This window comes from Rhinopithecus bieti, unplaced genomic scaffold (genome assembly GCF_001698545.2).
Source record: "Rhinopithecus bieti isolate Rb0 unplaced genomic scaffold, ASM169854v2 scaffold_6782, whole genome shotgun sequence".
NCBI lineage: Eukaryota > Metazoa > Chordata > Mammalia > Primates > Cercopithecidae > Rhinopithecus > Rhinopithecus bieti.
The window spans coordinates 1732599-1752400 of record NW_016805866.1 but is presented as its reverse complement, the minus strand read 5'-3'; the positions used below and the strand labels follow the sequence as shown (position 1 = coordinate 1752400).

Below are 19802 nucleotides of genomic sequence, written 5' to 3'. Positions count from 1 at the left end.
TTTTTTTTTTTAATGATGTTTCAAGGATATCATCTGGCAGAACTAAAAATATATGTAAATATTCATTGTCTAATTCTCCTTCATGAGATTTCAAATAAAATAAACATTTAAATGAAAAGTGTAACATTGCTGTCCAATGTGCAGTTTTCACAAATCAACAGATCAATAATTCAGCATGCAATTAGGTTCACTTAATCACATGTCTACATTATGGGTTTTTTTTTCTTCCTGTAAGAAACATTTATTAATTCTCAATAAAAGCCTAGCACAGGACAATTGGCTTTCCTGTTACAACTAGCATTGCAGCAGGCACTCAGTTCCTGAGTCCACCCCTCATACAGTATATGGGAAATCGGTAGGGTGAGAGAAAGGAGTTCTTAGGTGAGGGAATGAGGAACAGAAGAAGGGGAAAAGAAGACTTAAAGTCTTCTGTTAAGGAAGACCTTTTTTCCAACCACTAATTTCCTTCCATTTTCCTAGTGTCCCCCTTCCTACCTCAATTATCCAACAGGCATTGGATTTTGGCATTTGACTGTGCTTCTCACCCTGGAGATATTTCCCCACACGCTAAACTGCCCCAGTTCATGAGTGAGAAGCATGCCAAGCCAGGAAACAATTTGAGGGCAATCAAAAAGCCGACTTTACATTTCATCTGCAAAATTAGATGGGACCAAAGGAGATGAGAACACGTCAGACCAGCATAAACCAAGGAGACTCAGTTAGACTCAGATGTCAGAAGAGAAGCTGCCACAGCCAATTTATTGTTAGCTAAAACAATAAATTGAACAAGAGTATTAGCCAAAAGCCTAGCTCTTCACCAGTCCCCAGCTTCTTTTTAACTCTTGTTTCAATTTGATTTTCAATTTTTTTCCCATTTACTTTTAAGTGCCTATGTTGTGGGATCAGGAGGACCAGAGAGAGATCTCGGGGTATATACAGGAGGATATCTTTATTATTGAGTGCACTCAGACTTAGGAGACTCGATGTCCAAAGACTGGGCCTAGAACAAAGATAGCACTTGACTTTTATACACATTTCACAATACGGGGTGGGCTAGCTTGAAGCAAGCTTACAGTGGCATGAAAGTAGGGATACAGAGGCAGGACAAACTCAGGATTGCACATGACGATTGCCAAGCAACCTGGATGTTCATTATCTAGGTTTTGCTCTAAAGAGCCTTGCACTGGTTTCTCTCATAACCTTCACTATGGTGCCCAGGCAGCTGTAGTTCAGGCGTACTCAGGCTTCTTATGACTTTCATTGTATTTCTCAGATAAAACAGAATACTTGAAGTCAATAGTTACAGAAAACAGGGATCCATAAACTTATTCCATGAAACAAAGGAAAGTTTGTTTTCTTCTCCCTATGGTGAGGGAGTGCTGGGAGAGTCTCTAGAGCACATTAGCCAGTATTATCAAGACTTTTCCTGGGTCTGGGCTGTGCCTGTTGCTGCCTCTGGGACAAGTCAGCCTAATATAGGAAAGCTTATTTCTCTTTCTTTATAATTTTATTTTTCTTTAATTTCCTGCCTCACCTATAGTTCAAAAAAATGGAAGGCAGTCACCTTGATTTTGCCTAGGTTTGCTCACTCAAGTGGGTAGAGTTGGAAGAGATTAATTAGAATATAAGTGAATAATTACTGGCCATCTATTAGGTGCACTTTACTGCATACTCTGGGTGGTATAAGGAAATAGTTGCTATTTATTTTAAAAACAAGATATGTGTACATTGCCCAAGCCATCATTTTGTTACTATAAATTCTTTAAGTGCTACACAATCCCCAGGTGAAAACAGAGACTAATAAATAGGTAAATTAATTTTAAGGTAACATTTTAGGACAGGGTTCTACCACATAATACATTACTGATGTATCTTAACATCAAGTATTTCAAGTGTAATGCATATTGATCTTTAAAAAGTGTATTTCATCTGACTATAGAGGTAATATATATTTATTGTAAAAACTTTGAAACACATTCATACAAAAAGGAAATGAGCTTTCGGACAGCTGACCATCCTCCTGGAGGGTGGTGTGCCAAGGGAGGATGTGGAAGCTCTGCGCCCCTCCTCCATACTTCACCCTATGCAAATCTTCGTCTCTATCTTTTGTAATATCCTCTATAATAAGCTGTTAGATGTAAAAAAAATTCCCATCATTTGATAATACAGAGAAAAACTATTTTTTTCTGTCTGTTAACTGTGTGTATATATATATACACACACACACATATATAAAAATAACATAATGACAAAAGCTTTTCTTATGTGATTAAATTGTCTATAGCAACAGATTTTTTCTTTACAAGTCAGGGTCATGCTATGCTGCCCAGGCTGGAGTGCAATCACTATTCACAGGCAGGGTCATAGTGCACTACAGCCTCAAATCCCTGACCTCAGCCAACCTTCCCACCTCAGTCTCCCAAGTAGCTGGGACTAAAGGCTCATGCCACTACACCTGGCTAGTATTTCATGTTTGACCATTCTCTTAGCTAAGCATTTAAGTCCTTTCCAAATTCTGTCTATTATAAATAATTAACTCTGAAACAAATGGCTTTTGTACATTAACTTTTTTTACTACTCTATTTTCTTAGGGAAAATGTACAGAAGTGGAATTACTGGGCCAAAAGTTAAAAGTCTGTCAAAGCTCTTGGTATACATTAGATCCTTAGCTTCCCCTGATTGTTAGACTGGCACTTACTTTTCATATTAATCTATGATATGAAAGTTCAAAGAATAAATTATTTCCTATATTATCAAGGATTTTCAATGAGAGAAGTCTTAATTCTTTGATAATTATTAATGAATTATTATTAACATTTCAAATGTAACTGGAGGAAAGAAATAATCTATAACTGAAAGGCAATATTCATGATTTGATGTATCTTTTAATTTGTTGAGAAATTAAAAATAAGAGATATTGAGGAGAGTTTGTAAGTATTCAGATTTTTGAAGCACATTGAAGAAAATTTAAATTATCAGCAGATTTTCCACTAAAAGTAGAACATTATAGAAGTGATTCTCTAAATTGCCTGGCAGGTGCATACAGCTACTTTCACGATTATTTAAGGATTGGTGCTAAAGCTGGTGATTTTGAAACCTCTGATGAATCCATTTGATTCAACTTAGTGGATCAGCAAAATAAAGTCTTATTATACTATAGGCAGAAGTCATACATTTTACCTATCCCAGTTGTAAAATTTTAAACTTATTTTTGATTTAAAAAGCTCACATAGGCCGGGTGCAGTGGCTCATGCCTGTAATCCCAGGACTTTGGGAGGCTGAGGCAGGAGGATCACGAGGTCAGGAGATTGAGACCATTCTGGTTAACATGGTGAAATCCCATCTCTACTAAAAATACAAAAAATTAGCCGGGCATGATGGCACACACCTGTAGTCCTAGCTACTTGGGAGGCTGAGGCAGGAGAATCCCTTGAACCCAGGAGGTGGAGGTTGCAGTGAGCCGAGATTGCACCACTGCACTCCAGCCTGGGTGACAGAGCAAGACTCCGTCTCAAAAAAACCCAAAACCAAAAAACCCCAAAACACTCACATAAAAGTAAAACATTCTTCTGAGGGCAGCATTTCTTTTCTTTGCCTTTTTTTTTTTTTCTCTCTCTCTCTTTTGAGATAGGGATCTCATTCTGTTGCCCAGACTGGAGTGTAGTGGCATGATCATGGCTCACTACAGCCTCGACTTTGTAGGCTCAAGTGATCCTCCTGCCTCAACTTCCTGAGCAGCTGGGACTATCGGCAAGTGCCACTGTGCCCAGCTAATTTTTAAAAATATTTTTCATAGAGATGATGTCTCACTGTGTTGCCCAGGCTGGTCTCAAACTCCTGGGCTCAAGTCATCCTTCTGCCTCAGTCTCCCAAAATGCTGAGATTATAGGTGTGGGCCACCACGCCTGGCCAGCATTTTCTGTAATTATTGCTGGTATTTTAATTAAGGAGATTTTATGGCGTTGTAGTGGTTTTGGAGGCAGACATTTTTGGGTTCAAATTCTCAGTTTGAAATGTCTTAGCTAAGAAAACTTTGGCAAGAGCTCTGCAAGGTATGTATTACCATCTTCATTTCACATAGCAGAAACTAAGGCTTGGTAAAAACTAGTGAGACAGTGTATGTGAAGTACTTTTAGTGAAGTGCGGGCCCACAAAAGGCATTCAGAACTTGGTAACTATTATTACTAGGAGTAACAACAGCAGCAGTCTGTATGTTATTGACTTTCTTAAAGAGAAAGTACAATAGAAAATGGAAGTGTCTAGTGTTTCATCATTTTGCAGATATAAATCTTTATTACATGCATGCTTTTCAGTCCAAACAGTATCCTTGCTGAAGTTACAACCCAGGGGAAATGATTTATATCCACTTAGGATCCTGAGTAACTCATAGAAAGCCTACCATTCTTGTATTTTTTTCTTACAAATCCTCAATGCCTTTACCCATTGTTAACTGATATATAATTGCTACTTCCTCTGGCTACCTATTGTTGCGTAACAAATTACCCCAGATTAAGTGGTTAAAATAACATTTTATTATAGCTCACAATTTTGTGGATCAGGATGCCAGGCAGTGCTAAGCTGGGTGATTCTTCTGCTCTATGTAGCCTCCACCAGGATCATTGGGTGTTATTCAGCTGGTGTCTGGAACAATTTGGAGGGTCCAAAAGGGTGTGCTTCTATGCCTGGCTTTTTGATGGGAATTGCTAGAAGTTTAGGCTCAGTTAGGCTTTTCTTCATCCCAGGATCTCAGGATCTTCCTACATGGTCTCTCCATCAGTGCAGTTGGACATCTTACATGGTTGTTCAGGGTTCCAAGGATATAAAGTGAACACTGACAGTTCTCTTAAAGACTGGAACTAGAACTGGCATTGTATCACTTCTAACATACTCTATTGAAATGTTAGAAAAAATGTTCAAATTTAAACAAACCAGCAACCCATAAATCCATGAAGTTCAGCAAACCTTAAGCAGATTAAATATAAAAAAAAACTCACCTAGGCATATTATGATTAAACAGTTGAAAAGTAAAGATATAGAAAAAGTTTTACAAGTAACCAGAGGGGAAAAAACACTTTACCTACAGGAGAATAATAACACGGATATGACTACTCATCAGAAAAAAAGAAGGCCAGAAGACATTGAAAGATATTTTCAAAGGGCTGAAACAAAAATGGCTTTGCTAGAATTCTATACTCAGCAAAAGTGTTTTTCAAATATTAAGATAAAATATATTTTCAGTAAATGAAACCTCAGAAAATTTGCTGCCAGTAGAACCACACTGAAATACTAAAAGTTTTTTGGGCTAAAGGGAAATAATTGGACCTACAGAAGGGCAGGGACACTGGAAATATTAAATACGTTGAGTGTACATAAATGACTATTTTTTTCTTTACTCAAATTAAAGTTAACATAATAATGTGTTATGAGGTTTATAACATATATAGGAATAAAATATATGACAACAATAGCATGAAAGATGGAAGAAGGTAAATGGAATTTGAATTTCTAAAGGTTCTTACATGATTACAGAGTAGTATAATATTATTTCTAGGTAGACTGTGATAAGTTAAGGACGCATATCGTAATTTCTGGAGTAATCAAAAAAATTTTGCAAAGGACTAAAAAGCCAATGGAACACAATATTAATAAATAAAACCAAAAACAACTAGATTAATCCAAAAGAAGACAAAGGAGAAATAAAGGAAGAAAGAACAGAGAAGACAAAAGCAAATAGGAAAATAGTAGACTGAAATCCAACCATATCAATAATTACAATAAAGTCATGGATTAAACACTCCAGTTAAAAGGCTGAGATTTTCGGCTGCATATAAAAGCAAGATCCAATTCTGTGATGTTTACATGAAATGCGTTTTAAATATAAAGATGTAGTTATTGAATCTGTTGTTTTGGCTGTAAAATTATAGTAACTACTTTAGAGAATTGTTGTGAGGATTAAATGAGTACATATGTGTTGAGCAATTAGTGTAGTGCTTGGGATATGGCAAATGCTCAATTAAGGTTGGCTAAACATATATGTGTGCATATGTGTGTGTATACACATATACTAAACATTCTGTCAATCAGATTTTTCATTAATTCAGACTAGCCTACTCTTCTAATTCATTATTGTTAAAATGCATGTTCAGAATACATTGTTTCACTTTTTTGTTTGTTTTAGTTTGATTTCCTCACAGCTTGGTGTAGGTGAATGGCACACAAAGCATCCTGCCTTATGGAGACTTCTTATTATCAAATATCTGCATTGTCGTAATAAGTTTTAGTAAGTTCTAAACCAAAAAGCATTCAAGGATAGATTCAAATGGGGATCTAACTTAAATGCAGGAGTGGCCTGAAGGGTATGTGTCTCTGTGTAGGTCATAATTAGGCTGAAAAAATAATCAGTAGAGTTAACTAGGCAGAGAGAGGGCGAGAAATAGATTTCTAGGCAGAGGCAAAAGCATGTGAATACCCTGAGATGAGAAAGATCTTGGACTGTTCAAAAAACCAAAGAACACAGGTGTGCAGGAGTGGAGCATGATGAGAACCCAGAGGTGGGCAGGAACCAGCTGAACTTGTGGGCCTGGATGTTAAGATACTTGGATTTTATTCAAGAAAAATCATTCTGGCTGCTGTGAAGATACTGAATTAGAGGAGATTAACTGGAAATACTCAACTGGAGTTAAGATACAAAATTATTGTAGTTCAAGCAAGAGATGATGGTGGCTTAAATAAGGTTGGTGGCAGTGGAGAGGAAGAGGATACATTTTTCGTGTATTAGGTAGTAGAATCAACAGGACATGGTGAAGGAGTAGAAGTGGGTGATGAGGAAAGAAGGTATAGTGATACCTCTCAGGTATCTGGGATTTGCATCAGGATGAAGGAAGTTGCCATTTATTGACTCAACATACACAGGAGTAGTAGATTTCAGGAGGACCATTAAGATTTCAGTTTTGGATATAAAATGTGAGATATGTGTAAGATGTCTGGGAAGAGAGGTCAAATAGACCAATAGGTATATACCAACACTAAGAAGGAGGGCCTGAACTAGATATACAAATTTGGGGATTGTTAGATAAGATCACATAGCAGGAGAAGGTAGAGTGAAAAGAGAAGACGACACAGGATTGGGCCATGTGAAAACCCAATAAGTATAAGTGGGGAAGGGGAAGCAGCCAGCAAAAGATGATAGGAAAGACTGACCAGCGTGGTAGGAGTCCAACCAGGATTGTGATATCACAGAGGCCAAGGGAAGAGGGTATGAATAAGAACAGAATGATCTACTATTTTGAATCTTGCATATAGCCTTCTAAGATGCAGTGGTCACAGGTTTAACTGTGTTAAACATACTGTATTTATTGAATGAATAGCTTTTTGTTTTTGGAGTGACAGTTCTAGGTCACAGACCTAATGTCAGTACTGTTAAGATGAAAATGTTAGATAAATTTAACAGTTTAGTTGAGCAAAGAATAATTCATGAATCAGGCAGCCCCCTAACCAGAATAGGTTCAGAGAGACTCTGGTGCTGCTGTGTGATAGAGAATTTCTGGAGGTGGGAGTGGAAAGAAGGTGATATACAGAATACAGAAGTGAGGTATAGAAGCAGCTGGATTGGTTATAGCTCAGTATTTGCCTTATTTGAACATTGTTTGAACAATTGGTCACCTGTGATTGGCAGAAACTCAGTGACTGGTAAAAAAGTAAGTTATGGTCTGTGGTCTGTTCACATACCCAGTTAGGTTATAGTCCACTGTGTATAGAGAGGCCTTTAGGCCAAATTTACAAGGAGGCAGCTTTAGATTAAAGAGTGCTTACGTTCTAATACTCTAATTCATATCACAGAACAAAATCTAAACGTGAATTGGGAAGCCATCTCAGAGGATGTATATAGAGCTCCGTAAGACTGGACAGGTACTGGCAGGGATAATTAGAAGTGGCAATGGTAAACTAACTGCTCAGCTTTCTATTTACCAAATCACAGGACCAAAAAAAGTCGGTTTCGAAGGGCGGCTTAGAAAGAAAACACACTTAGGAAATAGAATAACATTGTGTTATTTTACTGCTGATGTAGTCCTCATTGGAGCTTTTCAATAAATGCTGGCAATATGCATTGGCATTTGAAATGTGTATTCATAAGTTTAGTATCTACATATCTATCCTTGCAGCAAATCCAACACAATAAAGAGCTCTCTTTCCTAAACAAATCAGAGGGCTTTAATACTATACTGAGGAATCCCAGGAAAGTTTGGTTGATGGTACTTATGTGATGTATAAATTAAACAAATCATTCTATACTGATACTCAGTTTCATGCTTTATACCCACAAAACCATTCTCAATTCCTTGAGCAAAGATGAGTGATATTTCAGCTCTATTTTTCTCATGAAAGTTATAATGCTTTGTATATAGTCACTGCTTAATAAATGATTATAAAACAAATGTATTAAACATTTGGGTGGCATGCATGCAAAAATCTTCACTAATCTTTTCTATTGACCAAAACCATTTGCAGACAATAATGTCAGATACATATTAGAAACATTTGAAGAATATAAGTTGCATTATTCTTTAAATTTTTAAGATATTAGATTCTCAATATCTCAAGTATATAAGCAAATGGTCTTTTAATAATTTATTTTAAACTGATTCTCTTTTAATTACTGTATTTAATAGTTTCCTGGCCGGGCGCGGTGGCTCAAGCCTGTAATCCCAGCACTTTTGGGAGGCTCTCTTCCTGAGTACGTGGCGCCGATTCCACAAGTGTCATGAGATTCAAGGGACCCATCTGGTGTCTATATTCTATCGGTGTGAAAACCTGTGGTCTCTGACTTAAAACCCTTACAAAAATCTCTTAGCGGTCGCTGTGAATGGTTTGGTTTAGGCGCCTGTAAGGTCCACCAGCTACTCCGGGAAGGCCCTGAAGGGCAGGAGAATGGGCGTGAGCCCGGGGAAGCGGAGGCTTGCCAGTGAGCCCTGACAGATCCCGGGCCCACTGCAACCTCCAAGCCTGGGCGACAGAGGAGACTCCGTCACAAAAAAAAAAAAAAAAAAAAAAAAAAAAAAAAAAAAAAAAAAAAAAAAAATTTTTTTTTGGTTTTGGAAAATAAAATTTTTGCCAAAGAAAAAAAAAAAAATAGTTTCCTTTGGTTTAGGAAGTTAACACTTTTGCTCAGAGTAGACAACTGAATATTTACTTTAAAAAACTTATAAATAACAACTAGAATCTTTGTGAGAAAAAAAGGTCATAATAAAAACAAAATGAGGCCGGGCGCGGTGACTCATGCCTGTAATCCCAGTGCTTCAGAAGGACGAGGCAGGTGGATCACGAGGTCACGAGATCAAGACCATCCTGGCTAACACGGTGAAATCCCGTCTCTACCAAAAACTACAAAAAATTAGCTGGGCGTGGTGGCGGGCGCCTGTAGTCCCAGCTCCTTGGGAGGCTGAGGCAGGAGAATGGCGGGAACCCGGGAGGCGGAGCTTGCAGTGAGCCTAGATCGCGCCATTGCACTCTAGCCTGGGTGACAGAGAGAGACTCCGTCTCAAAAACAAAAACGAAACAACAACAGCAACAAAATGACTGCTTTTAAGATCAGTAGGGTTTATATAGGACTTCACTACAAATTAATTGCTTTTGTTTTGATGAGGGGCAAAGAAGCAAAATGGTTTGATAAATGGATATCACATTTGGAGTCAGAAGATTTGGTTTTCAATTTTGTAGACTGTTGTTGTCTTTACTGTACTGGGGATCCTCAGCCTCCCTGGGCCTCAGTGTTATTTTACTTTCTTTGGTTTTAATGTACTGCTCTGTTATAAACTTCTTATGAAGGATACATAAATGATTTATTTTTAGCCTTCTTTTCTAATATATGTTGTCTTAAGGCTATATGTTTTCTTCTGAGCATGACTTTGACTCATCCCACAGGTGTTAATATGTCATATTGTTATTATCATTTAGTTAAAATTATTTTCTAATGTTTATTATGATTTCTTCCTTAATCCTATGGTTAATTAGAAGTCAGAGTTATTTAGAAGTTAGGTTATTTACATGCTGATTTTAATTTTTTTTGTAATCTATTGAGACTTGCTTTTATGGCCCCACATGCAGTCAATTTTAGCAAATGTTCCATGTGTCCTTGAGAAGAATATATACTCTGCAGTTGTTGGATACAATATTTTTTATAAGTCAATATAATCAAGTTTGTAAATTATGTTCAAATCTTTTTATTAATTTTTATCAGTATATTTACTATTGGTGTGCTTGTTCTATCAGTTATTGATAAAACTATATTAAAACAAGCTCTCACTATGATTGCCAATTATTGTTTATCTTTTTAGATCTACCAGTTTCTGCTTCATACGGTTTGAAGCTATGCTCTTATAGACATTAAATTTAGAATCACTATATCTTATATAGGGATTCCTTTAATCATTATGAAATAATTACTCTACTCCCTTAGAGTAAGGCTTTATGCTTTATATATATGTATATTTACATCAGTTTTCTTTTAGTTACTGTTTGCATTTTATGTATTTTTATCTTTTCACTTTCAACCTTTCTATATAATGTTTAAAATGTCTCTTGTAAGCAGCATACAGCAAGTATTAAAAATTAACCAATCAATCTTTGTATTTTGCTTAGAGTATTTAGTCCTTCTACATTTAATGCGTTAATGTAAATGCTGATTATTTGGAGTTAAATCTACTATTTATTCCAGAAACTCTTTTTCTTCCAATTTCTTGCTTTTTTTGTGTTAATTAATTAATTTCATTATTTCATTCCCCACTGCTATTAGCCTATTAGTTATCCAGTCTTCTACAAGCATTTTAGTAGCTGCCCTGTGGGTTAAAACATTTATTTATGATTTATAAAAGTTTAATTTCAGTTAGTACTTTTACCACTTCTCAGATAATTCAAAGACGTTTAGAACACTTTAACATTATTTATAATGTCCTATACTTTTTTTAAAAAGCTATTGCATATTTCAATTCTATTCATACAAGCAGTTCTACTTTGCATGGCTCCAATACACATGAAGTTCAGTCACCATGATTTAATCAAATGTAAATGATAACTGTCCTCAACAACATCCCTCAAGTTTCAGTTACCATAGTATATTAACTATTAATCACTGAATAAAGTACAAACTTTGTTGCCAGCTCTTCAGTCCACAGATCACTATGTAAATAACAGATGCGCATTATAATAGGTGACCAACTACATCTCTCCTTTCAAAGTCATTGATGGTTGCTCACTGGGCATCTCTTGCTCAGTTCATTCACAAACAATAAAGCATGTCATTGTGTTTCCTATGTGTTTGCCAGTAATCACCTCATATGACATTGCCTAAAAATGGCTAATTGAAAGAGTGAATTTACCAATAAAGATGAAAATGAAGCAAAGAAATGAAATGTAATGTTACTGAAAAGGAAATCCAAATGAAATGTAAATGGAGTCATAGAATAAATCACTGGCATGAAAATGTTGATACCACCACCATCTGAGACTATTTATTTATTTATTTATTTATTTTAGGAACCAAGTCTTGCTCTGTCATCCAAGCTGGAGTGCAGTGGTGTGATCATAGCTCACTGCAGCCTTGAATGCCTGGGCTCAATTAATCCTCTCACCTCAGCCTCCCGTGTAACTGGGACCACAAGTTTGAATTACCATGCTCAGCCAATTTTGTTTTGTTTTTTTTTGGTAGAGACAGGATCTAACTATGTTGTCCAGGCTGGCTGATAAACTCTAGATATTTAATCAGAGGAACTTAGTGATGGGAGAAAAATGGATGCAAAGGATAAAGATGTCCCAAAAGATACAATGATGGTAAAAAAAATTTTCACATTAAAGAAATACTTGAAAATATTTTATAACATTTAAAAAGCAAAAGATAAAATGATGGAAGCTAATCTAGACTTAGAAAGAAGTATGACAATTTGCCAGGGTGTTGAAAAGATATTCTCTTGTAACTTATATAATAAAGATAAAAGGTCAAGCACTGTCTAAGCTACTCTTGATAAGTTTTTACAAAGCAGTAAAGCATTTTACTTGTAAGTGTTTCTAATGTTGACAATTACAGCATGTGAAATATTAGTTTTATTATTTTTTCCTTTCCATTTATAACTGACGGAGAAATTTTAATCTTTTCAAAAAAGCTTTTAGAAGTCACAACATAATTTTTCTTATTGATTATTAAGATTGCTTAATACACTTTCAGTCTGCACAATTTTATGATCCCATACTATCATGCAGAGCAAAGAACAGTATTTTAAATCCCCTAAGACATTATTTCATTTTGTGCAGTCAAGATTCATTTATATTTACCCATATATTGACCTTTTGTGTTGCTTTTCATTTCTTCCTGCACAGAAATGTGTTAGCATGTGGAATCGCTTTACTTTTGTCTTAGTAATTCCCATTAGTAGTTCCTTTATTATGAGTCTAATGGTAATAAATTCTTTCAATTTTTGTTTGCTTGAAGTATCTATCTTTTTCTAATTTTAAATAATCTTTTGGTCGGGCTGGCGGATATTTGCTGTTTTGCTGTTCACAAATATCTTTCTATTGTTTTATAAATTCTATGATTTCTGTTGAAAAGTCAGCTATTAGTTTTGCTACATTCTTGAAAGTATTATTTATTATTTTCTTGCTGCTTTTTTTTTTTTTTTTTTTTTGAGATGGAATCTCGCTCTGTTGCCCAGGCTGGAGTGCAGTGCAGCTCACTGCAACCTCTGCCTCCCAGGTTCAAGTGATTCTCCTGCCTCAGCCTCCCGAGTAGCTGGGATTACAGGCACACACCACCATGCCCAGCAAATTTTTGTATTTTTAGTAGAGATGAGGTTTTACCATGTTGGCCAGGATGGTCTCGATCTGAATTTGTGATCCACCCACCTTGGCCTCCCAAAATGCTGGGATTACAGGCATGAGTCACTGCGCCCAGCCTTGCTGGTTTTATAATTTTCTTTTGTCTTTGGTTTTAGCAGTTTTACTATGATGTGGCTCGATGTGGCTTTCTTCATATTTATCCTTTTGGGATTTGCAGTACTTCTAACATATGTGACTCTTGGTGCCTCTTAAGAGTTTTGGAAAGTTTCTTTCAAATATTGCTTCTCTCATTCTTTCTCTCTTTTCTTGGGATCTAACAGGTTAATAATTTAATCATAGGTATGCTAGACTTTTTATTGTGCTACATATTTCTTATTTTCTCTTTCTCTCCTTGCTTCAGACTGATTATAGTCTTCTGACCTATCTTCCAGATTACTAATTCTCCATTGAGCTATGTCTAATCTCTTGTTAAACTCATGTATTTAGATTTTTGTTATTGACTTTTTAGATTCTAGAGTTTACAACTGATCTTTTTATATCATTTTCAGTTTTATTCTGAAATTCTCTCTTGTCATTTAAATTTTTGAATATGCTAGTTATTTTAAAGTCTGTGTCTGATAACTCCAATATTTGAACTTCCTAAGGTTCATTTTCTGTTGTCTATCTTCTCTTGATTTTTTTGCCCTGCAAACGTTTGAGTTATTTTTGATTGATTCAAAGCTAGGCTTTAGTCTTTGCAAGGGCTGATCTATTCACAGTTTTCCCATACTTCTAAGATGAAGCTCTTCAGTGATCTCAGCTAAAACCCTGGATTGTTTACTAGGAACAATCTTTCTTGGCAAGCCCTGAACCCAAATTTTGATTTTCCTAGCCCTAATAGATGCTAAACCTCTGGTCAGTTTCTTAGCCCTTAAGCTGTTGCTTACAATTCAGGAAATACCTCAAGGGGAAAATAACCAAATGATGTTTTTGGGATTTGCTTATTGCCCACTGAGTTCTTACTGTCTTCATAACACTCTAATATTTTCAAACATTTTTAAAAAGATTCAGCTCCTTAAGTTATTCTCAGACTAATAGTTGATCTGATGTAAGGTAGCCTACCATACTTGGAAGCAGTATCTTGGGCCTCAATATTCTTGAAAGCATCTTAATGTAGTGGATAGGGAATAATTTTTTTTTTTTTTTTTTTTTTTTTGAGACGGAGTCTCGCTCTGTCACCCGGGCTGGAGTGCAGTGGCCAGTTCTCAGCTCACTGCAAGCTCCGCCTCCCTGGTTTATGCCATTCTCCTGCCTCAGCCTCCGAGTAGCTGGGACTACAGGCGCCCGCCACCTCGCCCGGCTAGTTTTTTGTATTTTTTGGTAGAGACGGGGTTTCACCGTGTTAGCCAGGATGGTCTCGATCTCCTGACCTCGTGATCCGCCCGTCTCGGCCTCCCAAAGTGCTGGGATTACAGGCTTGAGCCACCGCGCCCGGCCGGGAATAATTTTTAAGTAATACATTTATGGTATAAAGATTCTGCCCCTATCCCTTAGTAACTGTTCGACCAAGGAAAACATATTTAGCCTCTCTGCATTTATGTTTTTCTTATATAAATAATGGAAATAATTGTATCTGCTTCACAGGGTTGTTTTAAGGGTTAAATAATAACCAGGCAAATAATATTCATGCAATGTTTAATGTAATGTTAGGATATACTAAGTATTTATAGATAAGTATTTTTGTTTCTTCATCAAGAAAATCGAGTTAATGATTAGTAATACATAGCTGCTTAAAATAATGCTAATACATAGCTGCTTAAAATAATGCAATGTGATTATTTATGTAACACTTTTTGTAGATTGTAATATACTAGAGAAATAGAAAAATTATTCTGAGGTATATCGACTGGTTTTCATTTGCTAGATATAATTCAATATTGATGATAAACATGAAGTTGCAACTCTTATTACACTTATTTTGCAAATGAGGCTAGGAAAGGTTACATGACTTGTCCAAGGGGAGATAAGGAGTAGGCAGAGATGCTGGTGTTCAGACCCAACTCTGACCCACTACAGAACTAGGGTTATTACGTTCTCTACTGTCCTAATCTCACTAAGCAACTCTTCTCTTTCCAAATTAAGGAAAATATGCCAGCTTTGTAGAATCTTGCACAGACCATAGAATCAAGTAGTTACTCAGTAAGTACTTATTGTCTCACTGACATTCACATCAATAAAATATACTGACACAGTAGTAATAGAACAGATAGTGGTTCAAGAACAGAACTTTTAATGTTGTCTAACTTCCAACTATGGAATTGAGGTGTAATGAAGATGAATTAACATAAATTGAGAATGAGAACAGGTTAATAATTTACTCATAGACAGAAGTTTTGACTCACAATCTAGAAACCAGCTCCTATTGCCATCTGGAGCCCCAAGATTATCAGTCAAGAGTGGTTGTGGCTTAGGTCTATGCTGCACTTTTCCTTGTACTTACATGTGAGTCACTTTACTCAAATTGTAGAAGGAGTGTGATTCGAGCTGCTGCAGAGTTGCATCTATAGACAAGTAGCTGAATGTCAGAAAAATATAAGACAAAATAGACAGTTAATAGGGTTGTAAACTTCAAACATACTGTTTTTGACATAACTTTTTTGTTATGGGTTTCCCAGATCATGCAACATGTATAACCCTCATAGATTCTGCCTAATTATGTTAAAATTACTTACTACTTTTTTTCAGATCTTGTGATACCTGAATTCTTCCTGTATATTAACTCCTATTTATCCTAAGTTCTCATTTTAACTGTCATTTCCTTCAGAAACTTTCCCCAAACCACCTGATTAAAATTTCCCATATGTATATGTAGGGATATATATACATATGGTGTCACCCTGTGGAATATTCCACTGGAGAATTGCGGTTTTCTCTTCATCTTCTTTGAAACTATGTGTCTGATTCCATGTTATTAGACATTCCATTAAAAATGCTTCTTATTCGCTCTAGTGTTCTTTTCTGATGCTTGTGGGTTTTTTTGTTTGTTTGTTTGTTTGTTTTCTATTTTGAGGAACTCTTCCATTTTAAAGGAACTCTTCTATTGCCTTTAAAATATACAGATGTCTAAGACCTGGTCTAGGATAATTAAATCAGAGTTTATGAAGGATGAGTCAAGTACTTTTATTTTTCAAAAGCTTCTTAGCTGATTCTAATGTGTAGGCAATTTTGAGAACCACTGACCTATAGTTTGAATTGAATCTGCCATACATAGGTATATATATGGTATATATACAGGGATATATATAGTGAGATATCACTATATATCACTACAGACTCCTTTCACTAATTATCACAGTGCAAACTTTCCATTCTTTGGGTAATATTTATGGTGTCTCACTAGACTGTAAATTCTCTGAAATGCAGAACTGTGTCTGTTTTTGGCCACTGACTCTTGAGTGCCTTTCAGAGTGCTTGGCATGTTGTAGACTCTTATTAAGTGACTGAATGAATAGAAGAGTTCCTCAAAATAGCAAAAAAAACAAAAACAAAAACAAAACAAAACAACAACAACAACAAAAAAACCCACGAGCATCATAAGAAAAGAACACTAGAGTGAATAAGAAGCATTTTTAATGGAATGTCTAATAACATGGAATTAGACATGTAGTTTCAAAGACGAAGAGAAAAGCACAGTTCTCTAGAGGAGCATTCCACAGGGTGACTACATACTCCCTTAAGACTTCTCTTCGTGATTTTAAATGAAACTGAAAATTCAAGCTCCGTCTTAAACTTTGTAAGCAAAAGTAATTCAGGAAAAGCTTCAAGTACTGAAAAAGGAAGAGAAATTCCTAAATACAACTTGTCAAGAACATATAAGGAATGTTTCAAATAGTTTCCTCAAATTCCATCTTGTGATGAGAATGACTAATGCAGCCAAACTCAATGACCACTTTCTGTTGAGAGGTATTTCTATGACATTTGTGAAAATGAACAATTGACAGCTGGTTTCCAGCTATAGCCATAGCAGAGATTCTCAACCCTGGACGTGCAATTAAACTACTTGAAGGGCTTTTAAAATACACAGATGTCCAAGACCTGGTCTAGGATAATTAAATCAGAGTTTATGAGGGATGAGTCTTTTACTTTTCAAAAGCTTCTTAGCCGATTCTAATGTGTGGGCAGTGTTGAGAACCACTGGCCTATCGTTTGAATTGAATCTGCCCATAAAATATCCTCATCAATGCAATGTTTATAAGAGGAGTGCTGATTGTTCCATTCTGAGTTTTTATCTTGGTTATTACGAGTATTCTAATGGCTCTGTGCTTTCTATTTTGAATTACCCGTTCTCTAAACAATCATCCTTTGATTTATCCAGTCTCTTAACCCTTTGCCTCTTGTGGATAATAACATATAAATTTTTTTGATACAAATATATTTCTAACATAAAGGAAACAATGAAACAGATTGAAAAGAATTAATGTACCATGTAGAGACTGTGGGGATTTATCAGGGATGAAGCTGAGCCAGCTAGCAGAGCAAGATTCATTTTTCAAGGCTGCCAACTTGTTTTCCTAAGCATCTTTTCCATTGCTCCAAATCTTCTACTGAATTTCTTAGTTAAGAAGTATGAGTCTTTCTCAAGATTCCAGAAGGATAGTCACTTGGCCCATATTATCAAATGGAAGTTCCAGTTTCTCCAACCTAATGACACCTCTTTGAAGGGCTGTGATAGCTTGGTTGTGAAGACAACTGGTAGGAATCGTTTATTCAGTGGGATAAAAATTGCGATTCCCTGCTTACTTACCCCATTCTCTAAGTACGAAAAATCAGATCCTACTTCTTCTTCATATGTAAATATCGTATAATCATTACAGTCACCATATGACTTATCATTCAAACTGGGCTATTTTGTGAGTTAGAGCAAGGTGCTGTTAACAATTATGCCAGAATACCAAGTGGGAATTTGAACCATCTCAGACAAACCTAGCTTCATCCTATTGATCTCTTTTTTCTCCTCAAGATATATCAAATCTTTAATTATTATTCAGGTATGTATATGTGCTTTTATTCCACAAATATGTATTGAACATTAATTGTATGACAGATATCCTTCTGGACAATGACAAAACAGGCCTGTTCCCTACATTCAAGGAACTCACGGTACTCAGAGATACAGATTAACATACAAGGTAAATGGGATTAACACAAGGTGTTAAGTGCTTGATAGAGTTCAGGGAACCCTATCACTTAACCCAGACTGGAGAATCCAGCAGTCTCCCTGGGGGAAGCCTCAGTGGAGCCTTCAGATCTGTTTGGGTGTCTCCTATATCTCAGTCAACCAACCCTCTTCTTATTGCTCACTTTTATTTCAAATCTTCCCATCAAATTTCTAGCTCTGCCACTTCCATCTTCCATCTTCTTAGATGTCTTTTAATAATTTGATAAGTTATAGAAATGTTTGAAACTTTAACATGAGAATGCCTTGAATTCCCAACCAATAAGCCTGTTAGTTTACCTGCATCTGTCCCATCTTTTCCTACAACTGAGACAGTTAAGTAAAAAAGGGCTCCGTAGCAGAACCTTCAACTGCCTGTGCCCTGGGAGAAGTGTGTACTAGGGTGGAGCTTTGGGAAGTTCATTTATAGTGGGGAGGAGCCTGGCCTCTCCTGTTCTGAGGTGGTACCTGGGATTCAATCTGTGAGGCGGGAAACGGGCTAGGAGGACTCTCGCTTTGCTGAGAGTCCCTGTTTCCCTTTTTTCCCCTTTCACCCAATAAATTCTATTTTTATCACTTTTCAAAGTGTCTGTGAGCCTAATCTTTTATGGCTATGTGACAAGAACCTGGCTTTTAGCTGAACTAAGGAGAAGGTCCTATAACATAACTTTCTTGTTATGATGTAAAAAGTGACCATCTTCCTATAGAAGGCCAATCCCTCTATTTGGATCTCATCCCCTCCTGCCTCTTCAGGGACCACATGCTCTTAAAATTGTTCTTTCTTCACTCTCTTTAGCTTCTGCCTCTCTATGGATGCCTCCTCCTGGTCCCAGTTACACCCACTTGTTTGTGACTTTTAATCTCTACCTAAATCTCTCCCCGTGTGCCCCCATATACCCAGAACTCCCAATCCTCTTTACTCTAATTTATTTTTTTCTTTGTCCCATACACTTATTTCCTTCTAAATTAGTATCTAATTTGCTTATTTATTGTGTTTTTGGTTCATTGTCTATTTCCTCCCATTCAAATGGAAACTCCATGGGGATATGGATCTTTGTCTGTTTGTTCCCTGATGTATCACCAGCTCTCAGAGCAGTGATTGGCACATAGTAGGGGCTGAACAAATATTTGTCAAATGAACGAAAAAATTCTGTCTATGTCCTGATATGTACTCAATGCCATACACCCCAAATTGAATTCCTAACATACCCCCTGACCCTCCACAGCAAATATACAAAACACTTCTCTGCCTAAGTGAATGTGCTCATCAACCACACAGATGTCCTAATCAGAAACTTGGATGCATTTCTTTTCCATCTCCCACCATCTCCAAATCAGTCAACTTTGAAGTTTATCAGCCCTCCCTTATTTATGTCTCAAATCTCTATCCTTTTTCATTATTCCCACTCAATGATCATCCTTTAGTTTCCCATCCTGTCCTTTGGGCGCTGCATCAGCCTCTTCACTAGCTTCCTGCCTACAGCCTTGCTCCACTTCCGCCCATCACTCCACTGCAAAGCCAAGGGAATGTTTCTCAAATGAAAATCTGACCGTTTCACTTGCCTGCTTAAAACCATTGAATGGCTCAGCCCTTAGGGAAGATTTCAAACTCCTTCACATGATTTACAAGACCCTGTACTAACTTAGACCCAAGTTTTATGTTTTTCTATTGCCCACCTCCCTGCCTAAGCTCTACCTCCAAGAAACTTTTAATTCTTCAGAAAGCCCAGGATTTTCCCTTCTGCTTTTTGCTATGTAAGGCAGATCACAGGTCAGGTGCTGT

At 36.6% G+C, this 19802-nt stretch overlaps 1 protein-coding gene across 2 annotated transcripts in view; it reads right to left on the bottom strand.

The window, feature by feature from the left end:
- Positions 1-19802, bottom strand: part of TSHR (thyroid stimulating hormone receptor) — a 189123-nt gene that overhangs the window by 55282 nt on the left and 114039 nt on the right. For both annotated transcript variants that reach the window (XM_017873847.1, XM_017873848.1), the window contains exon 3: positions 15305-15379. In XM_017873847.1, coding sequence (XP_017729336.1) covers positions 15305-15379 — 75 coding nt within the window. The remainder of the gene's footprint in view (positions 1-15304; positions 15380-19802) is intronic.